This window comes from Rhincodon typus, chromosome 30, assembly GCF_021869965.1.
Source record: "Rhincodon typus isolate 14 chromosome 30, sRhiTyp1.1, whole genome shotgun sequence".
Taxonomy (NCBI): Eukaryota; Metazoa; Chordata; class Chondrichthyes; order Orectolobiformes; family Rhincodontidae; genus Rhincodon; species Rhincodon typus.
Window position 1 is genome coordinate 9,685,892 of NC_063361.1, and position 21,816 is coordinate 9,707,707.

A 21,816-nucleotide genomic window follows, 5' to 3' on the forward strand; every position below is an offset into this window, starting at 1 on the left:
CCCATGACCAACCCTCCCTCTCATCCCCGCCTCCTTGACCTGACACAACCTGTCCGTCTTCTCTCCCACCTATCTATTCCTCCCACCTCACCGACCAATCCCCACCACTGCCTACCTGCACGCGCCTATCACCATCCCACCTACCTTCCTCAGCCCCACCCCTTCTTTCTATTTATTTCTGAGCTCCCTTCCCCCTCCACCATTTCTGAAGAAGGGTCCTGACCTGAAACGTCAACTTTCCTACTCCTCTGACGCTGCCTGCTGTGTTCCTCCAGCTCCACACTGTGTTATTTCATGTTTCTGGGATCTGTATGAGAAGAGATTGAGTAAACTAGGCCTTTACTCTCTAGAGTTTTGAAGAATGAAAAGTGATCTCATTGAAATCTACAAAATACTTAAAGGGATAGGCAGATACATGCAAGTAAGATGTTTTACTTGGTTGGGGAGTTAATAACCAGGAGGTACAATTTAAAAATAAGAGAGATACCATTTAGGACTGAGATGATGAGAATTTTTTTTTATTTAGAGGGTGGTGAATCTTTGGAATTCTTTACGCCAGGATTATGGGGAAAGTATGTGTAAAAGTCATTGAAATGTTCGATCAGCCACGATTACACTAAATGGTGGAGCAAACTCAATGGGGTCAATAGTCTACTTCTGTTCCTATGTTCCTATCATCTGTGATGTAAGGAAAAACCTTTTCCACAGCAAGCATTTAGAATCTGGAATGCTTACTAGATTTAAATGACTTGTGCACTTCAACTCCCAGATCTCTTTCTTCATTTACAATTCCTACATTCTCACCACTTACAGAACACTCCAATTTATCTCACTTAGGTCAAAAAGTCTGTGATTCTATGAAAGCAGATGGCCTCAGAGTCACATTAAAGAGACTTCATTATTAACTTTACAAGGGTGGTTGGGATTGGGCAATAAATGCTGGTCCTACTAATGTCCTCATATTCCGTGAATGAATTTTTGAAAATGTTGCTTTCCTGGAGCTCATCCTTAATTTTGCCTGTGCATGATCCTGATAGGACATCAAGACTACACGACATGATCCAGAAATCTTCAACCATCAACATTGCCAAAGGTTATCACTGACCAGAAATGTACTTGGCAGCTTAGATTTTAGATTGCATTGGGGTCCCATTCTACCCAATTGCTGATGGCGATCTTGTCCCCACTTGGCCAGATCACCTCACAGCAATTTAATTGCTGGATGGCCAATACACAGCTCAAGGTGGGTCTTCTGCCTCCTCTGTTGAGATGGTCTACTTCCAAGAGCTGTGGGCCAATCAAATGGCTAGCAGTTTCCTGGTGCCAGCAGCACTACAGGGAGCAACAGCAATTCCTATGACGGTATTCAAAAATGATCATCAATACAGCTGGAGACTGAGGTAATTAGAGAATGGCAGCTGGCATGCCAGGGGTGTGGAAATGGAAAATACAGCGAGGACAGATCATGCTTTCATAAGTCTCTGTCTGGCACAAAGGGTCTGCAAAGGAGGTACTCCCTCTTTTCTGTCACCATGCCAAGATTTGTCAGGCCTCATGTGTGGTACTGGCTTTCTCCTGCTAGGGGAAAAAATTGTGCCAGAGCTGCAAGAGCCCCTTTATTTGATATTTACTGATCAATTAAGGGCCTCAATTAGCCCAAAGACAGATGTGCCACCTGAATTTCCCCAGGAAACTTTCTGGTGCAAATCTGTGGGCTCTTGAAGTGATTAAGGGAGTATAATATACAGCTCAAGAGCAGGAACAACACAGTGTATAGCTGAGGAATCATAAAGAGGCTAATGGGTAGCATTAGGGAAGTAACAGACATTCAACAAGGACCTGGAGAATGGGCAGAAAGAGGTCAGAACTCAGAAGTTTGGAGGCTGGTACAGAGCCAGCCCAGAAACACCAAAATGACCACTTTCATTGTTGTGACTACCTTTTGTCTTGTGCCATCCACGTAACTACAAATATCAGGTCGGTTCAACTGATTAATTAGCTCACTACAAAATACATTCATGCCAAAGGCATCAGCAGATATACAAAGAACAGATTTGCAGTTTAAGGACTTCAACCAACAAAATAATTCCACTGATTCCATATCAGGCAAACACATGCTATGCCATTAATTAATTATTTTTCTTTATTCACAGTTCACCCAGCCTTAACTGGGGAAATGTGGAGGCTTTTGTTGCTGATCCATGAAATTGGTAACAGTTGGCTGCAATTTTACAACATAGACAGGTAGCAATAGTCAGGTTGAAAATCAAAGGTTAACTACCGTATAATATTTATATTTTAGTCACACTGTCCATTCAGGACACTCAGTGGGCCAGAAATTGCTGCAATGTAATGCTGTCAGCAAGCAACAATAGAATTTGTGCACACCACTGACATCATGCAATGACTATTATAAACTGTTCTAGGTAAATCCAATAACAGCATAGCAATGGCAATGTTGCATTTGCAACCTTGGCAACGCGAGTCTAATAACTATTTCCTTTGCCAATGAAAAAAGAAATAAAGCAAATAATGAAGAAAGGATTAGAATCAAACGCAACCTCTGAAGACCAAAAGATGAATAAGAGAAGGAAATAAGGCGCGCAGAAAGAGAAAAAGAATTAGATTTATTGTCACGTGTACTTAAGTATAAAGTACGGGAGTGCAATGAAATGTGTACAATGTCGCCACTTAAGGTGCCATCTTAGGTACAAAGCACCTAGGTATGATCTTAGGTATTAAAATAGATTAGGTACAAAAATAAAGAAATTAGAAGAAAAGCTAAAAGTTCCACATTACAGTTTCTCATAGTATAAATTAGGAAGTGGCAGAAATGAAAAATCAGAAAAACTTAAAAGGAAATAAGCAAAAAGAGTGTATTATGTGTTATAGTTACGTTTGAGAAATGTTAATTGGTTTTAGAGGAACTAATGAGTTAACAGAAGTAAAAACATTCTTTATCTATGAAGTAGAGATACTTCATCCAGCAACACCCTTCACCATGACCAAGAATATGAAACAACCAGTGAGTATCTCATATCAGTACTTCTCTAGGAAATACAAGAGAAAAAGACTGAGGTCCTTCTAATTCATTATCTGCCATTTTTTAAGTCAAATGATACAACATTAGTGGAGCTATTTAACTTATAATGGCAATTGATCTCCAATCAGTTAAATAGACTGGGAAATGGCAAAAAAGAAAAACCCAGTGGCAGACAGCTTTGAGAACCATAGGTCCAAAGTAATCCTTTTTTCCTCCCCGAAGGATGCTACACTTACAACTTCATGATTCAGATTACTTATTCACTGTATCTCAAATGATATTTTCTAAAAGAAATCTATCTTGTTTTTATAAGTGTCAATATATATTTTCATCCTAAAAGCCTTATTTTCCAATACCAATAGAAGTGTGATTGCAATGTGTCACAAAGAGACTGCCAAGTCAGATAAAATTAATAAGCCACTCTAGAAACAATTTGCTACCTGCTCCGGAGAGACCCTCAGCTTCACTGAAGATTAACTAAACATTGTGTCAGGAGTTTCCTTACATTGACAACTACTTTGATCCTCGCATTATCTCTATAACATTTTCAGGTTGCCTCAAGATTGGAAAATTATTTTTTTACACTGTACTTCCTTTTATTTGCACACTGTGATGTATACACCTCAGAACTTTACTGAATACACATGGATTGAAAGGATCAGCAGCAACTCTTTCTGGAATAAACTGTTTCCTGAGAGAGCGGCACGGTGGCACAGTGGTTAGCACTGCTGCCTCACAGCGCCAGGGACCCGGGTTCAATTCCAGCCTCGGGTGACTGTCTGTGTGGAGTTTGCACATTCTCCCCATGTCTGATGTTTGGTGTGGACTGGTTGTTTCCTGAGAGAGAGGAGGTAACACTGCTTGATAACCTGCTGCCTTGTGACATAGGAGCAATTAAGACTGTCTGCAGAAGGAATGTCCTGAGGTAAAGGGTTTTCAAAAGACAGCTAACACCAAATATGACAAGGAACAGCAAAGTTACTTCTGATAAGAAGGCAATCTACAGATTTGAGGACTTCAGAATTGTAATCAATGATTGGAATGAAAGAATCTAAAGCATCATCAATAATGTCACACCATAAACTTGAACGTCAGAAAATATTATTAGAATTCAACTCCAGGATTCTTCATCAGCAGAACTTTGAAGAACAACACTGCACAACAACTGAACCGTGGACATCCAGATACAGACACTCTTCATTGGAATCATAGCTAAGCTCCACTATTAATCGGGTAATAGCCAAGTTGGGTTGTGAGGCTTAATCTGCTTACTTGAGGGGTCTTACTTTGGTTGCTACATGCAATAAAGTTTAAGCAATTGTTTTAGAATTTGATTAACTGTGAAACTTCTTAATAAGTAGCTGTATTAAAGGTGGCTTGGGAGGATTCACACAGAACACACCTTTTTCTATTTTGATGTGCTGACATTTCATGTGAATGTGATATCCATTGTATTGTAAGGCAAATATTTAATAATTTTAAGTTATTTTACATTAGTGAATCAATTGTGACATTGTACATAGAAAGAGGATAGGATTTCCTTCTTGTTTATTTTGCAAGTTCTTTTGTGGTCTGCTATGGTGTTTCCTTTTCTCTTCATATCTTTGGTTTTCATTTCTGCAGTCCTCTGACTGACCTATCCTCTTTACTTTTGGGTAGAAAGGAATAGGCAGTGTGTCAAGAAAGTAAATAAACAAGGTGAGCAAGTGTTGCAAGGAATATATACCAATTTCGACATTGTGGGCAGAACATAATGCTTTGCCCTGTGGAAGGATTGATGGTAATCTCCGATGGGCTGGCAGTTCTTACCGGGCAAGACTCTTGGCCCTCGAGTCACTGATTGTAAGGAAACGTCCATTGTAGTCTAGTTCAGTGCTTGGTTGGCACTTAATTCAACAGGCCTTCCCAGAAAGAGATGTCACAGGGCTTTCGTCAGTTCGCTAGCCACTGGCATATTTCATCTCTATATTAAATTATAATCCTATACGTCAATTGCTTTATGAAAACCACTGCTTTCACTGGATTCCCTACTGCTCTAATTGCAAGCACCAGCTATCTTGCTTATAGTCTATTGCTCCATACTTATTCAGTTTCTATTACATCTTTCAAATATATATCCAGTGTAGCATAGTTTATATGTTATCATATGCCGTTATGTCACAGGACCCTGTACTTTGCAGTAGTGTATGTTGCTCTTTTACTCTATCCTTCACTATGCAGCGTTAGCACTTGTAGTTCTTCTCCTTTGCAATTAGGCACCATCCTTTTGTACTTCATACATGTCCTTTTCAAATGCTTTCACCTTCCCGTTTGTATCGCTTGACTCTTGAGCTCTATCACGTGCCCTCGTGGCTCTCAATTCGGTTGCATGCCACTTACCTCTTATCTGTAACAGGCTGTATCACAAACCAAGGAAGGATATAGAGGGGACATATTCTTGTACCACCATGGCCAACAATTCATATCTTTCACTGCCTACCCCTGGCCTGTGGCCCCATCAGTGACTGATAAATGCTTGCTAAGTGTATGTGACAAAGATAGAAAGGGTCTGGGCCATTATGGAGGCTCAAAGTTGCAGGGTGGCAGAAAAACATGATGACAGTAAAGTGGGCATAGAGCAGTAACATTGCTGGAACTAGATTAGGGAAATAACTTAAGGGAAGCAAACAAAATGCTCGAACCTGAAGTCAAAATATTAGGGAAGAACACCTAGAGAAATGGAATCAGGGTCCAAGAAGAGTTAGGATTAAGGTGGCAATTTGCGGAGAATGACAAAAGCAGCAAGGATGAGAAACTGTTAGGGATGCCAGATTGACTGACCAGTGTGATGGAAATAGCCAAAGTGGGTGGGAAAAGTCAAGTTAAGGTGCGTCAGGGGCTAAGCAACAACCGAGACTCATGGAAGGTTTTGTTTTCTTTATTCATTCACAGGATAAGGGCGTCGCTGACTAGGAAGCATTTATTGCCCATCCCTAATTGAGGTTAAAGGGAGAGGAAACGGAGGGATCTGCTACTAGGCATAGTTAGCTTAACTACACTGTCACAGGTAAACATTCATAATGAAATTCCTCTGATAAACAAGCATATCATGTTGGAAATATGGACATAAAAGATTTATTCAACAATTATGATTTCAGAAGGTAATGTTTATGGGCAGGAAATGAGTACTAAGTGCAAATTTCTTCATAATAGAAAGATATGAGACTTTTTCACACACATATTTGTGAGAATATTGATTGCACTGATAAAGATGACCATAAATGTAAAGGCAAATGAGATGTCTAAAATGGGGATTCATTCTTACAGGGAAAATAATATTGAAGAATATGAAAACACGACACGAAACTACACTAAAAAAAATTGCCATCAGCAAGATAAAAAAAGCCAAATTTATATACATACATAAATAAAGAGTTTTGGAAGAATATGATATAAAGAATTTGATATAATTACCTTTGACGGTTCTGTATTAAGCATTTCAGCATAATTCGGTACATACGTTCCTGTTTCATGTCCTTTGTGCGGATGCGGATGTGGACGCGGCCGTGGTCGTGGTCGTGATATTGGTGGAGGGAATACTTCTGTTTCTTTACCCCCTGCTTCTTCTTTATCGTCTGGACGCAAAAGAGAAGGATTCCAAGACCCTAGTTCAGGTAAATACTCTTTTCCTTCATACTGCTTCATTAGGTGTCCTATTTTGGTAAGAAGGTCTGTACAAGCAGCCTTTAATTTAGGTTTCAGACAATCTATCTTAATTATTCTTATTACGTGAGCAAACAGAGTTTGTATATCCTTGTTGGGTTCTACTGCTCGCACTTCTTCATTAACTTTAGTCTCAAACATATCATCAACATTTGTTTTGATTCTAGAATTATTTGATGAAGAAGTTTTAACTGATTCCTTTATTAGTTTCTTGGGACGTACTGGGAGAATTAAATCTTTATTACCTTCCACTGTCTCCACAGCTGGAGTGGTTGTCCGGTGTTCTGAAACTCTGGTCGTACTGGTCTCTTCAGTGTAATTGGTCTCTGCGGTAGATTTCTTGTATGCATCTTCGAGTAGTTTAATAATTTCAAGTTGAGTAAGCTTAGTGTTGGGTTGTGTTACAGAATTTGGCTCGACTTCATTCTGCACAGCTTTATCCAGGAACTGACCTAGTGGTTTGTGCCAAGACCCATCTGAAATATTAACTGTATATGCTTCATTATTACCCACATCAATAATCTCAGTATCTTGCATAGACCTACTGAAATGTCCAGGATCAAGTGCTTTCCTTAGCAATGGCTTTTGCTCAGCTGTACTATAGTCAATCTTATGTTTTTTTGAATAACTATCATCTGATCTATTTCCCACTTCAATAATGGCTTGAGGTAGCCCGCTGTTTTCTGGAGGAATACTGAGTATTTCAAAAATAGAAACTTCCTCTTTTGGGGATTCCACTGTAGTTTGTGGATTTTTAGATTCTGCAGTAGAAATGTTCAGTTCTACAATATCTGGGTAATGATAGTCAAATTCATACATTACTTTTGATTTATCTGTAGTTGTTTCTTTGAATGTAAAAACTGTAGTTGACTTCACTTCATGCTTGATATTTTCTAATTGATCGTCGAGTTGGCCCCGCCTAACTCTCTTTATAACTTTGTGTTTTTTATGCTTTACATTTTTATCAAAATTAGAAGCGCTTGTGGTCAGAGGAGGCCCATGATTAAGATGTTTGGGTGGTCGATGGTTTTGCTGATGCAGGGGAATATTGTCAGAATTGAATAACTTCAAAGGATTATGTCTACCAGTTCTCCCTCCATTAATGTTCCACTGAAGATGGTTTGCTCTGCCAAGGTGTGAACTAAATCCATTATCTCTAGCAATGGTTGGTCTTTGCCTAAGTCGACTTAAATGAGACATTCTGGCTGCTTTTGGATCAGCCAAACGTGGATCTAAATGATTTCCAACATACATGTTTTTTTCACTTTCTTCTATTTGATGAAGTAAACCTAACTTAGAAGATCTTGATAACTTGTTCTCACGGGCTAATTTCTTACTAGATTCAACTTTTTGATTAAAGAATGATTCCAATATTCTGTGGTTTCTTAGGGACATTTGAGATCTTAGCACAGTTCCATTGATCATCAGAAATGTTTCACTTACATCTGTAATACAAATAAAAGTGAAATCAGAAATGTTCTATTTTCAAAAAGTAATTTTAATCATTACTTGATACTTTCACATGATTTAGATGATAAAACATCACTCCATACTATTGAATTAAGAAAGAAATAAGCTAGAATGGTGATCTTCACTTTTTTTCTAAAATCAAATTTATTAACTTACAGTATTCAATAGTTGTTTGTAAAATTCTATGAAGTTATAGTTTAAGACCATAGGCTAGGAAAATCTTCTCTGACATAAGCAGAGACAACTCTGTAGTTAATTGGGCTGGTGCCAAAATCTAAACTTTATTAATACTCCTTCAAATGTGTATTGAATTCTCCTTTCTTTCTTCATCGCAGTATTTGCCTCCCACAACAAGTTAAGCCAAAGTAACGTGCTCCCTGCGTACAGCAGCTCAATTAAATTGTGAACGGATCTTCCTTCTCTCAACTTGAGCTGGTGTAATCTGATTTTATGATGATCACAGACATAACAATAGGATTCAAATTTTATATTCCACGAAGAATTTTGAACATTTGTGATCCTTCCATGTATTCTTCCACCTAACCTCACAGTTTAGATGCCTTCAAGTAGGTATTGTTTTCCTTTCCCTTCAATGTCTGTTTAGTCATACAAATACACATCTGTATGTCACCCAATGAGCCCATTCATTCAGTGCACCACCAATATCATATTGATGACATTCGACAGCGGCATGTCCCGTGAACATTTCTGTACATGCCAAAGATGGCATAATCAAAATTGCATTTTTGTACTGTTTTTTGCACCGACTGTTTGTTACACCACATAAGAGAGAGAGTTTCATTCCAAGTCACCGGACCCCACCTTGGATCAGGATTGCGAACGGTGCCAAGAACAACCTCAACCTCCAGACCAGCAATCAATCGAGGGGTCCCCAATGGGCAGAACGGTGTGCAGCTTATTGTTTTTTTTTCCTTTCTTTTTCATTCTTTTTATTTACTTAATAAATGTTCCTTTCTTTTTTCATCTTATTATCACTCAATAAATATTCATACTTAAGCAAATTGCTATTGTTGAGTCTTCTCTTAACAATATTTAACCAAATCTGAAAAGAACTGCTTGGATATGTCCTATGATCTGAGACAATGATATAAATGGAAATAGTTTATCACTACCTACTCTATCCAGCCTACTTACGATATTGAAAACTTCTAACTGATCTTCTCTTAACCTTCTCCTCTCCAAGGAGAACTGTCTCAACTTCTTCAATCTGCTTAGCGACAATGCAACCTTGCTTTTCCTGATATATATTAATTAATGATATACATTAGGAGGATATGTTAACCTTAGGAGGACAGTGTAAAACTCCAAAAGGACATAGACAATTTGGTGAAGAGGGTAGATATGTGACATTGAGTTTCACTGCAGAGAAATGTCACTGATATATTTTGGTAGGAAAAATAGTGAAAGATAATACAAAATAGGGGGTACAATTTTAAAGGGGGTGCAGGAGCAAAAGTATATATGTGCACAGATCACTGAAGGTGGCAGGACTGGTGCAGGGAGCAATAAGTAAAGCATACAGTATCCTTGGCTTTAATAGGGGCATGGAGTGCAAGAGCAAGAAGGTGAAGTTGAACTTTTATAAGACACTTATTAGACCTCTTATTAGCTGAAGTATTGGAAGTAGTTTTGTGAGCTTCATTATAGAAAGGATGTGAATATATTGGAGACACTGCAGAAGCAATTTACAAGATGAGAAACAGGGATATTTAGATTTGGCCCATTATGAAAGCACCTTTCTTGACCATCAATTTCTGGAGCAGACATTTCGTAATTTATTATTTCACTGCATATAGGATTCATTGGCTAAGCCAACATTTCTTGCCCCTCCCTTAGTGCCCCTAAATATGTACAGGTGGTCCACTTCCTTTAACTGCTGCAGATCATGCGGTTTAGGTATACCCAAAGTACTGTTAGGGAAGAAGTCAGCATTTTGATCCAGCAACAGTAAAGGAATGACAATGTAGTTCTATGTCAGGATGGTGTGTGGCTTTGAAGGGAATTTGCAGGTGGTGCTTCCATTCATCTGGTTCCTTTCTTTTTCTAGGTGGTAGAGGTCACAGGCTTGGAAGACGCAGCCAAAGATGCTTTGGTGAGTTGCTGCAATCTATCTGGTAGACGGTACACACTGCTGCCACTGTGTATCTATAGTTGAGGGACTAAACACTTATGCTGGTAGATGGGCTGCTTTGTCTTGGGTGGCATGAAACTTCTTGAATGTCGCTGGAGCTGCACTTAGTCAGGCAGGTGGACGTTATTCCATCACACTAAAAGGGGAGCAGGGTTTGTGGAGTCAGCAGTTGAGTTACTTGCTGTAGAATTCACAACTTTTGAGCTGCTTTTGTAGCCATAGTATTTATACAGCTGATCCAGTTCAGTTTCTGGTCATTGATAGCCCCCAAAATGTTGATAGTGGCAGCTTCAGTGATGGTAATTCCATTGAATGTCAAAGGATGATGGTTAGATTCTCTGTTGTTGCGGATGGTCATTTCCTGGAACTTGGTGTCATGCAAATGTTACTTGAAGCCAGAGCTTCTGGCTCAAAGGCAGGGGACTATCTACTGAAATGTGACTAAGCAAAGTGATGGAGTTGAAGGCTGACCAGTCTTCAGGTCCAGATGGACTTCATACTAGAGTCTTATAAAATGTTGCTGCTGAGGTAGAAGATGCACTGGTGTCAATTTATTCAAAACTTGCTAGATTCAGGAAAATTTCTGTCAGATTGGAAAATAGCAAATATTGTTAAAAATCATGAGACTGTAGGCTGATTATTTTGATGTCTGTTGTCAGGAAAGTGTTAAAATCAAGCATTAAAGTGATGGCAGCACATTGAAAAACTCAAGATAATCAGGAAGAATTAGTGCGGTTTTGTGAAAGGGAGAACAATTTGAAAACTGAGGTGCTACAGGATATGCGTTCCAAAGCATCAACCTCAAAATTTTTGTATGCAGTTAATAGCACATAATCAAGAAGGCTATCGAGATGCTTTCCTTTATTACAAGAAGAACTGAACATAAAAGTATGGATGTTACTGTTCAATTATAAACAGCAATGGTGAAACTACATCTTGAATACGTCTTATTTCAAGAAAAACGTAAATGCATTGGAGGTAGTTCAAAGGAAGCTTATGAGACTTATACCTGAAATGAGTGGGTTTTCTTGTGAAGATAGCTGGGACAATGTGGGCTTGATTCTACTCAAGTTTGGAAGAGTGAGAGAGAATTTGATTAAGTGCATAAGATCCTGAATGGTCTTGGTAAAATGCATGTATAAAGGATGTTTCCTCTTGTGGGTAAGTCCAGAACTAGAACTATTTTAAAATTAATGGGTCACTCTTTCAAAACAGAGATGAAAAGAATTGTTTTTATCTAAAGATGTGTAACTTTGGAAATCTGCCTCAGAAACTGGTGCAAGTAGGATCATTAAACATTTTTAAGGTAGATAAATGTTTGTGAGGCAAGGCAATCAAACATCATCGGGGTAGATGGGAATATTAAAATGAAAACGTGGAGGGGCTGACTTATGAGGAGGGTTGGGTTTGTACTTTTTGGAATTTTGAAAAATGTGAGATGATCTTATTGTAATATGCAAAACTCTTAGGGAACTTGATAGAGCAGATACTAAAAGGTTGTTTCCCATTGTGGGACCGTCTAGGACAGGAGTGCAAAATCTCAGAATTTAAGGGTTGCACATGTAAGACAAAGGAAGAATTTCTTTTCTCAGAGGATGATGAATCTGTGGAATTCCTTACAGCAGGGAATATGGGAGTAATTTACTGCAACAGTGATTAGAATGGGAACGGTTATTAAAGCCGCAGGCTGTGGGATTTCCATTCCTGCCTGAGAATATCACACCTGCAAGTCCCCTTCCAAGTCACACCCCATCCTGACTTGGAGGTTTATTGCCTTCCTTCACTCTTGCTGGGTCAAGATCATGGAACTCCCTTCCTAACAGTAATCTGGGTCTACCTATAACCCAAGGACTGCAGTGTCTTCAAGAAGGCAGCTCACCATTACCTTCTCCATGGCAATTAAGGATGGGCAATAAATGCTGGCCTAGTTAGCAAAGCGACATCCCATGAAATAATTTTTTAAAAATCAGCAGAGCCCATTCAAATCTCAAGGTACCAAACCCCGAAAAACACATGAGAAATCACTACTGCGAGCAGGACAACAGAAACTAACAGCCTTTGTCAGCACTGTGGAACAAAGAATATCAAAGGCAGAAGCAGCACTCAGTTATGAAAGAGCATTGCTTCATAGTTCATTTACAGAAAATGTGGTGAAGTAGGACCCAGTCACAGCGCAGGAAGAAGCCAAATGTTTACTCACATGAAGAAGCTCACTACAGTAAAACACACTACAATAGAAGAAAAGCCAAAGGTATTCCTAGGTGATCCAGGTGTTGCTTTCTGGTAAGAAAATGTTTATGTCAATGGACATCTCACTAATTTTAAGTTTGTTATGGGGCAAATCTCATTTTTAAAAAAATCAATTAATGTACTATGGATGAAGAAACATTATCTATAGCCAAAGCAGTGGAATTACATGGTCCAGGAGGTATAGCACTTAAGATTAAAGGTATGCTACAAGCAATTCTCCAACACAGGAGGTTTCAGATGGTAGAAAACTTGTATGTACTTCACAATCAAGAATTCTAACTCTTAAGCGTGAATGAAAATCTTAATCTTCTTCAAATGGTAGAAGGAGTCAAACTCATTCAAGATGAAAAACTACGCAGGAGCAGCAGATATGAAACAACAGATTGGGTATGTATTGTAGCAACCAGTCAAGGCACACCCAACAAATGATTTCATAGGACACTCTAAACTCATGGAGTAATCCATACAGAAGACAAGATTCATTGAGATTAGGTACATTAGCATAGGAAATTTACTTCATACCGTAAGCAAGTGACTGTACTGGATTCACAGAAATGTTTTCCACAACTATAAACACTAAACAGAGTTCAGACTTCAAAGGTCTCCAAGGTTTGTGAACAAACACTAGCAACCAGATTGCCAGTGAGCAGCATAGCCCACTTGAGCTCAGGGATGAATCTGTAACTAACGTAATTCAGAATGCAACACAGCTAAGTGAATAAATAATAACAGATTTAAGTTTGGTGCCAGGTGCCGAGATGATTCATATGATGCAAATTCAATCAAAGTATTCCATTTCCTCATCTTCCCATGAAGAATCCCAAATATGTGACAGAGATTGTGCCAAGCAAGAAACAATCTTCAAGTAGTACAATTGAGGAAGCAAGCATGCTGGCTTCATCAATACTGCAATCATCATGAGTGAATAAAAACATCTAAACAAGCCAGAAGTTGAAGTATACACTGCCATATGAATTTACTGGCAGATTGAGGATAAAAATCTGTACATGCAGATTGAAAATATAGGACATACAACACTATGGAATTCACCAGCGAGAAGGGACAACCATGATGAAATAGTTCTTCTTTTTCAATGCCTAAACTACCTAGTTCAGAAATCCAGGCTGAAACAAAGAAGAAATTATCTGGACTAATGATCTGCAATAGTGCATAAAGTGCCCTTGTCACTAGGGCAGGGGTCCTCCTTGAAGGAAATTCAAGAAATTAAGTTAGTCCAGTTTAACGGAACTTTCAGACATTCTACTGCCAGGAATAGAATCAGTAAAGTCAATAATCTTCAACCCACAGATGCTCCAAGTCTGGGAGAATAGTCAAATCTCCAAGACTAGGGGGCATATGAAAGGTGAAAGATTTAAAAAGGACACGACAGCAACTTTTTTTTTTTTTTACACAGAGTGCGGTTCGTGTATGGAATGAACTTCCAGAGTAAATGGTGAGTGCGGGTACAGTTACAACATTTAAAAGACATTTGGATAAATACATGAATAAGAAAGGTTTGGAGAGATATGGGCCAAATACAGATAAGTGGAACTAGTTTAGTTTGGGATTATGTTTGGCATAGACTGGTTGGACCGAAGGGTCTGTTTCCGTGCTGTATGACTCTATGACCACCTAAATTTGTGAAGTCAGAAACGCGGAAAAAAATGGTATAGTGGTGAAAGTAATTCTATAAAAATGTAAAAATATTAATATTGGAAATATTAGCCTGAGGGCGATGTTGTATAAGAGTGTAAGGATCTGAAAAAGTTAATGGATGAGGAGTGCCTTAGGCAATACCCATTATGTTGTTATAGGAGCTTGGGAACAGAACAGCTTAGGATCATGAGGTAATGCATGCCACCATCCAGGACTTCCTCATAGACTCTGTAACCATGAGTGGAATTTCCTTTTTGTGGGACTAAGTGTAAAGATGAGTCTAAAGTGGAAGAGACTTATACATCAGACATATCAGGTTTTCTTATGTGATTACATTCTGCTCAGTCCATTAAATCTGCAGGCATGGGTAAAATGCCAAATTTTATGAGCAAGAGGTTCTGCTCCCTATCAGGATCTTCAAGACTCCAACATCTGAGCTCCATAGTTTAAAGTACCCAGACAGCATTTCATTCTCTGCAGCTCAGGAGCATCAATCAACCTCTCTTCTCACAACCCACCAACCCCTGGGAATGTCAGAGACCAGGAAAAATGTAGCATCATGTACACTCATACACCATCATGTCAATGACCTTTCATCACAATTCAGACATGCTTGCCTGCCACAGTCAGATTTTCAGTCATCGGCCAGTACGGCTGCCTCACTTGTTGGCCGAATGAAGCTTCATCCCTTATACTACCAGTGTTTAACAACAACAAGCAAGAGTGTACATGACTGAGACTTCTCAAGATTTTTTTGATCCAGACGTGTTTCATCACTTACGCTATAACTGTTTGCACCAAATAATGCCTGCCTTGAAAGAGCAAAGTTTCCAAAGAAGTTAGTACTCACCAGAGCTTGGAGGAAAAGTCTACCCCACTAAGTACACCTCATAAATAGTCGTGTTTGTAAATACACTTTTCCCATTTTTGCTGAATAAGATTGCACCCATAAAATGTAATTCCAGTGGAGTGAGATGATAATGAGTATTTAGGAACGCAAATGAATGCATAAGAGGTTCCCAAAGAAGACCAGTATGAAGGATTCTGAGAACTCAATGGCAAAACTTTAATCTGCCATTGGGAAAATGAACTCTTGCCTGCCCCTCAATTAAGTTTCGCTGCCCAGGATTATAACTCATGCCTATCATATAAAGGCAACTCATAGCCAGTTTCTATATCACAATAAATGTCATCTTGTTTAAGACTACAAAGTGGCTTTCCTTCACTATACTAGATCAAGCAGACTCTGTTCCTGAAAGACAGTGGTGGCAGCAAATGTATCTTATAATGAGCAATTATTGAGAGAGATTGTACAACATTATGTGCAGCAGTATGGATTGCTCATACAATAGGCAGCACACACAGTTGGCAGAATAAGATACATTACTGCAAGGGTACAGACTGTCCTGCAGCTCCAAACAAAAATTTATTCGGCCACAGTATTTTCAAACAGCCATCTAAGCTGCATGAGACAATATGGTGTATAGTACAATATGGTGTATGGAACATTTTGTGTAAGGGTACTTGTGGAGTGGTGGTAGTTTCCCGATCTGTGAGCCAGGAAGCCCAAGTACAAGTCACACCTACTCCAGAGGTGCGTAATAACGTCTATGAATAGGATGATTAAAACATATCTTCAATACACTTCAGGCACAGAAGATCATGACATAAGAATTGGCAGGATAATGCTGATAAATGGAAAGCTGTGAATTGAATTTCACTCTTCTTGGTACTCGATTACAAAAATTGCATCCACGGCTGAAACAGGAAATAAGGTTTCCGCCTATATTATTAACCCCTGTTTCAGGAGCTTGTTGCAAATTTGGTTTGTTCTGAAACAGCCAACACTTGGAAAGACTAAAACTCAGCACCAGCTAAGAGAACAGTATTCATAATCAGTGTTCCACCCAATGCCCCAGTTCCCCATCTGCTAACCAACCAAGTTCACTCCTTCCCACAAAAATCTGACCACCACACCTAGGCCAACTAGAAAAATCCATTTTATTCCTTTCTTGATCCCTCGGAACAAATTGATGATCTAACTCTAGAATGGAGACTTTACTTTCTATTTAGTCTGTACAAAAGCCAACATTAGGTAATCTAACACAGGCTGTAAGAAATTTAAAGGCAGCAATGACCATTTCCACCATGGACAACTGCAAGCTAAAACTCTTGAAATGTATGAATTAAGATATGGAATATTACTGTTTCTAGTGCCTGTGACAAAACTTGATTGTGACTTCCAAGTGTTTCTGCAAAATTGTTGCAAAGGTATGTGCGAGGCTTTGCTTCTTGACCTCCAACTACCTCCAGGATTCTAGTATCATAAAAGAGTTAATGAACCAATCAACTCATTTTTAAACGTGAAAACTGAAATAATGGTTTATAGCAATTTGACACTTCTATCAAGAAGTTTGATATGAGGCTTTGCAAAGCTAAAATTTGATTCATACCCAATGATATTTTAGGTCAAAGAAAGAAGCCACTTATTATGACAATGCCCCTTCATTCAACATCACTTTGGGGATGTATACCAAAGGACCCCAGGATTTCTCAGTAATCCCAGTAAATATTCTACATGCAGGGCACAGAAAGCCATTTTTGAACAGCAACCAATCCTAGAGAAATAGCTATGTAAATTAAAGGCTGATCAGTGAGGGTACAGTAGAAGGTCACAGCCTTGGAAATTTTGAATGGAGTGGCTTTTGTGTCCCTCCTACTCTTCCCCATCCACCTCGGTAAGTGCTGAACAGTTCCACAAGATGGGCAACACAGCAACCTGATACTGACGTGGACATCCATATTTAATGTGTAAATGATTCTGTCACTAACAACTAGGCTTGGGACACAGCAACGGCAGAAGGATGCACAGAAGGTACATCACTGTCTCATCAAATTTACCATCTCCTTCACTTTACAAATATCAATGAACATTCCCTTCTTAAATTTTACAGTCAATAACATTCAAATGCCTGGAACTGGTTGCATAAATTTTGTTAAGGTATCTATTCCAATTCTAAAATAATTTTGATATAGACCCGTATTTAAAATGGCTGTGGTTGTTCTCAGGAAAGCAAACTGTGAACTATTCCAAATTAGTTAAGTGTCATCCCAATGAGTTTTTGATGAGAAAAGTTTAATGTTAGCCTATTTCTTCTTTAGATTTGAATGCTCAATTATTCAAGGGTTGCTGAACTATAGCTTCTGCTGTGACTTAATTACAAAAAAGGGCAAGGAGATAGAGAGGCCCAAATCTACCTCAGCCAGAAAAAAGATTGAGGCCTGCACTGTTAAAGTGATACCATGTGTGAATTTTAAAACCTCAAGGAGAAAAGAAGGCTTGAGATAAAAGTTTAACACTTCTGATGCCTTGGAAAATAAATACAGCAGGAAACTGCAATTATCTAGATTTGAACATAATAGGTAGGATGAAGAATGCTTACCATGATACCCTTTGAGGTTCGAGGAAGTTAAAAGTAAAAGTCAAATGAACACTGAGACAACAAGGTGCAGAGCTGGATGAACACAGCAGGCCTTCATCTGATGAAGGGTCTAGGCCCGAAACTTCAGCCTTTCTGCTCCTGTGATGCTGCTTGGCCTGCTGTATTCATCCAGCTCTGCACCTTGTTGTCTCAGATTCTCCAGCATCTGCAGTTCCTACTATCTCTGAGTCAAATGAACACTGACCATATTACTTCAATCAATCAGAAAAGGCAAGTTTTTGAAAGAGAAGATTGGAACCCAGAGAAAGGTCATTCACTCATGACAACCTCACTTATTTATCCCATCTGGGAGGTACTAAGTGAGCTGTCTCATGGATGGGTTCAGCGTAAACATAGCTGGGCTCTACTGAATTCAGTGGTATTGTGTAGAAAAGATGAACAAAAGATACAAAAGATGACATTGTGCTTTTGACGCCAATGCAAGAATTCCATTTTAAGATCAATAGAGATAGGGAGACCTAGAATATTGTTAGAATTTTTTATTAAAGAGGCTGAAAGAACTAGAAAAAAAAATATTTTAATTACCTCATTGAAGAGAATGGACGAGGCCAGGATGCAGTAATTTATTCCTGTGCTGCAACAGCAAAGGAGATTAATAGCGCACACAGTGCAATTTGAAGGAAGTTGAAGATTAGATGAGATTGAATGAAAAGTTGATGTTATTGACCAAGGAACTGAATGGGAGTGTAACAAGATGTTTTGGAATGATGAGTTATATTCAGATTATATGTTCATTGCATAATTATTTATTTTAAATTGATTGCTTTTAAGCAATGAGTCATTTAAAACAAAACTTCACAATAGGGTTCAATTACTAATATACTAAAATAACCAATATGTAGTATAAGACTTTGGCTGCTTTCTGTTTACAGATCTTGCAGCTGGCAGCAAGAGAGCTTCACTATTGACTTCAGATAGTTGGAGGAATCGAGATTGTGATGAAATCTTCTCGTATCTCGTTTCTATACTAGGCATGTCAGCAATCTATGACTGGCTATATGCATTGCATATACAGTTCCAAGTGTTGCTATACGGCAACATTTAATTCTGCCCAATAAGAAGGGAGGAGCTTATTGCAAGATTTTCCATAGACCACCAAAGCTGAATTCAAAGAGACAGAGGTCAATAAGTATGTGAAGGAGAAAGAGGATAGACTCCACGTTAGAAGTATTGATTGTTTTCTGCACTGTGGGAACAGCAACAAAACTATCTGTGTTTTGTGTAGTTGGAATGCTGTGGGAAATCCGAGAACAGTTGAATGCTAGGCTCAGGGAAGTCCTGGGGGAAGGAGTTAAGAGAAGTGAACCATTGATCTGTATTGCTGAACTACACTAAGTCTGTGTAGTTAAGATCCTGTGAGAAGTCAAAAGCAGTTGAATATCTCTATGATATTAAAACTCAAGCCTTGTTCTAGGAGTTATTAGGTTGTTAAGCGTTGCAGTCAGGACTCAGGAAAAGCTCACAAGAGGTCAGATGCTATTAATAAGACAGTATATCTGAGAGTGGTGGTGGGGGGCTAGTGGTGTGGGTGGGTGGTGATGATCCACAAGCAGTGTTTACTTTGATGCAGCTGAGCAGTATTGGAGCTCAGGGAAAACAGGAAAAGATTTAGCTTGGTGAAGTTAGAGGCGGACAAAAAAAAACTGTGGTTATACCTGTGAATAATTACTGGAATACAATATTTGGATTCCAGGAGAGTGAGGACCCAGGGCAGAAATGTGATCAACCAGAACAGTAGCAGTCACTGAGGCTATCCATGATGGCACAACTTGTGAGAGGGTGTTTCAAGCCTGACTCAACAAATTTGAGGAACTGTAATCCCCTATGAGGTTGAATGTGATTTAGCAACCCACCCTGGCATTAATGGCGGAGGCAGAAGTGGTGGGTTCTGAGAAATTCATGGGATCGGTCATGATCACATTTGATATTTGATGCACATTAGTGGGTGTTTAGCCACAGTATTGTACCCACATTTTTTTTTCTTTATTCATTCATGGGATGAGGCCGTTGCTGGCTAGGCAGCATTTATTGTCCATCCCTAATTGCCCAGAGGGCAGTTAAAAGTCAACCACATTGCTGTGGGTCTGGAGTCACATGTAGGCCAGACCAGGTAAGGATGGCAGCATTGTCGATTGTCAGGAAAAACCCATCTGGTTCACTAATGCCCTTTAGGGAAGGAAACTGCTATCCTTACTTGATATAGCCTACACGTGACTCCAGACCCACAGCAATGTGGTTGACTCTAAACTGCCAACTGGGCAATTAGGGATGGGCAATAAATGCTGCCTAGCCAGCAACACCCTCATCCCATGAATGAATAAAGAAAAAAAAATATGGGTACAATACTGTGGCTAAACACCCACTAATGTGCATCAAATATGATCATGACCAATCCCATGAATTTCTCAGAACCCACCACCTCTACCTCCACCATTAATGCCAGGGTAGGATGCTAAATCACATGGTCATCATTAGATTCTTAATTCCAGATATTTATTCGATTCAAATTCCACGGTCTGCTGTGGCAGGATTCAAACCCAGGTCCCAGAACATTATCTGGGTCTCTGGATTAACAGTCCAGTGATAATACCACTAGGCCATCGCCTCCCCAAACTTATTGACCTCTGTCTCTTTGAATTCTGCTTTGGTGGCCTATGGAAAACATTGCAATAAGCTCCTCTCTTATTACAACATGTTAATTCTGGGCATTCAAAATAAGGTGCACACGTATTGAAGACTGTATTACTGTGCTTACTTGTGTAATAAAGTATTGTTGCTAGTTCAAAACCATGGAATCTTGAAGCTTATTCTCTGAGAAAATCTCCTGGGTCTCACATTTTGTCTACTATACCAGATCGTAACATAAAATTAGTGGTCAAGTATGGATCATGACAATACATACTGGCTGTAATATAACTAATGGTCACTAGATGGCATGATTGCATTACAATTCAAATTGTGCTTGTATACATACACATTTTATAGTTGCAGTTCATGTATGTATGCAGATGTGACCTACCACATGAGTTGTCATTAGCAGCACACGGATCTGAACACTGTATCTTCACAGCATTGAAGAGAATTTCAACAGTTCGAGCAACATAGCAAAGGCAGCATCTCACTGCATCAGGCACATCACTGTAAAAGTAATAAAATAACACAAGTAGTAATCAAATAATAAGCAAAATAATGTAAATAAAGTACCTTTGTATAGAATGGAAAAACACTCACAGCTGTACAATGTTTGGAACTGCCATAAAAGCTGGGTACATCATTTGAACAGAGAGCTTTGTTCCACGTAAGTCTCTGAAAATGAAGTTGGTTAAGCAGAAATGACTGTTAAGAACATATTAACAGAATAAAAATATTTTTCTTTAGATTCCTGGCAAAAAAAATCCATTTTGTATCTAAGACCTCTTTAGTGCCCTTCTATAGTTAGCTATACAAAAATGCATAAGAATTGGTCAGGTAACTGGATAAATGCCTATCCTCTAATCTCTCAAACATTCAGCACGGATTGTGAATTCAAACATTTGTTAAGAGCCCCAATCAACTAATTCAACAAAACAGCATGATAGTATATCAACACCACATTGATATTTGATAATTAAACCATTTATGGTACAAAGATTTGATATATGTGTTGCTATGATCCCAGTTAATAGTGAAATTGGACAAGTCAGATCTCTAGAGAAACCTAGCTCAGTAGATCATAAATTTTATTTTTATGGTTTGGCTACCATGTTGGTCAATCTTTGGACATATTCACACAAAGCTCCCAAAGTTCTCTTAAAAAACACAAGCTTAATACACAAAATGAAAACAACATGATTTATATATATATATATATATATATATATATAAAAAATGACAAATTTGAAAGACCATGAAATAAACAGCAAAAAGAAAAAACACCAAGCTTTTCCCATCAACATCCTTTATAGACCCTCACCCCTGCTGAAGTATCACTCCTATCTGAACTCTTTAAATCCTTACCTAACTGATTGAGACACAAGCATCTTTTTGCCAATTTTCTATTT

At 38.7% G+C, this 21,816-nt stretch overlaps 1 protein-coding gene across 1 annotated transcript in view; it reads right to left on the reverse strand.

Annotated features, from left to right (window-relative positions):
* The window catches only part of LOC125486592, a 154,006-nt gene that overhangs the window by 86,174 nt on the left and 46,016 nt on the right, over window positions 1-21,816 (reverse strand). Inside the window, exons 3-6 of the mRNA XM_048614683.1 lie at window positions 21,008-21,082; window positions 20,796-20,914; window positions 6,991-8,190; window positions 6,497-6,657 (exon numbers count right to left, since the gene is read on the reverse strand). Coding sequence (XP_048470640.1) covers window positions 6,497-6,657; window positions 6,991-8,190; window positions 20,796-20,914; window positions 21,008-21,082 — 1,555 coding nt within the window. The remainder of the gene's footprint in view (window positions 1-6,496; window positions 6,658-6,990; window positions 8,191-20,795; window positions 20,915-21,007; window positions 21,083-21,816) is intronic.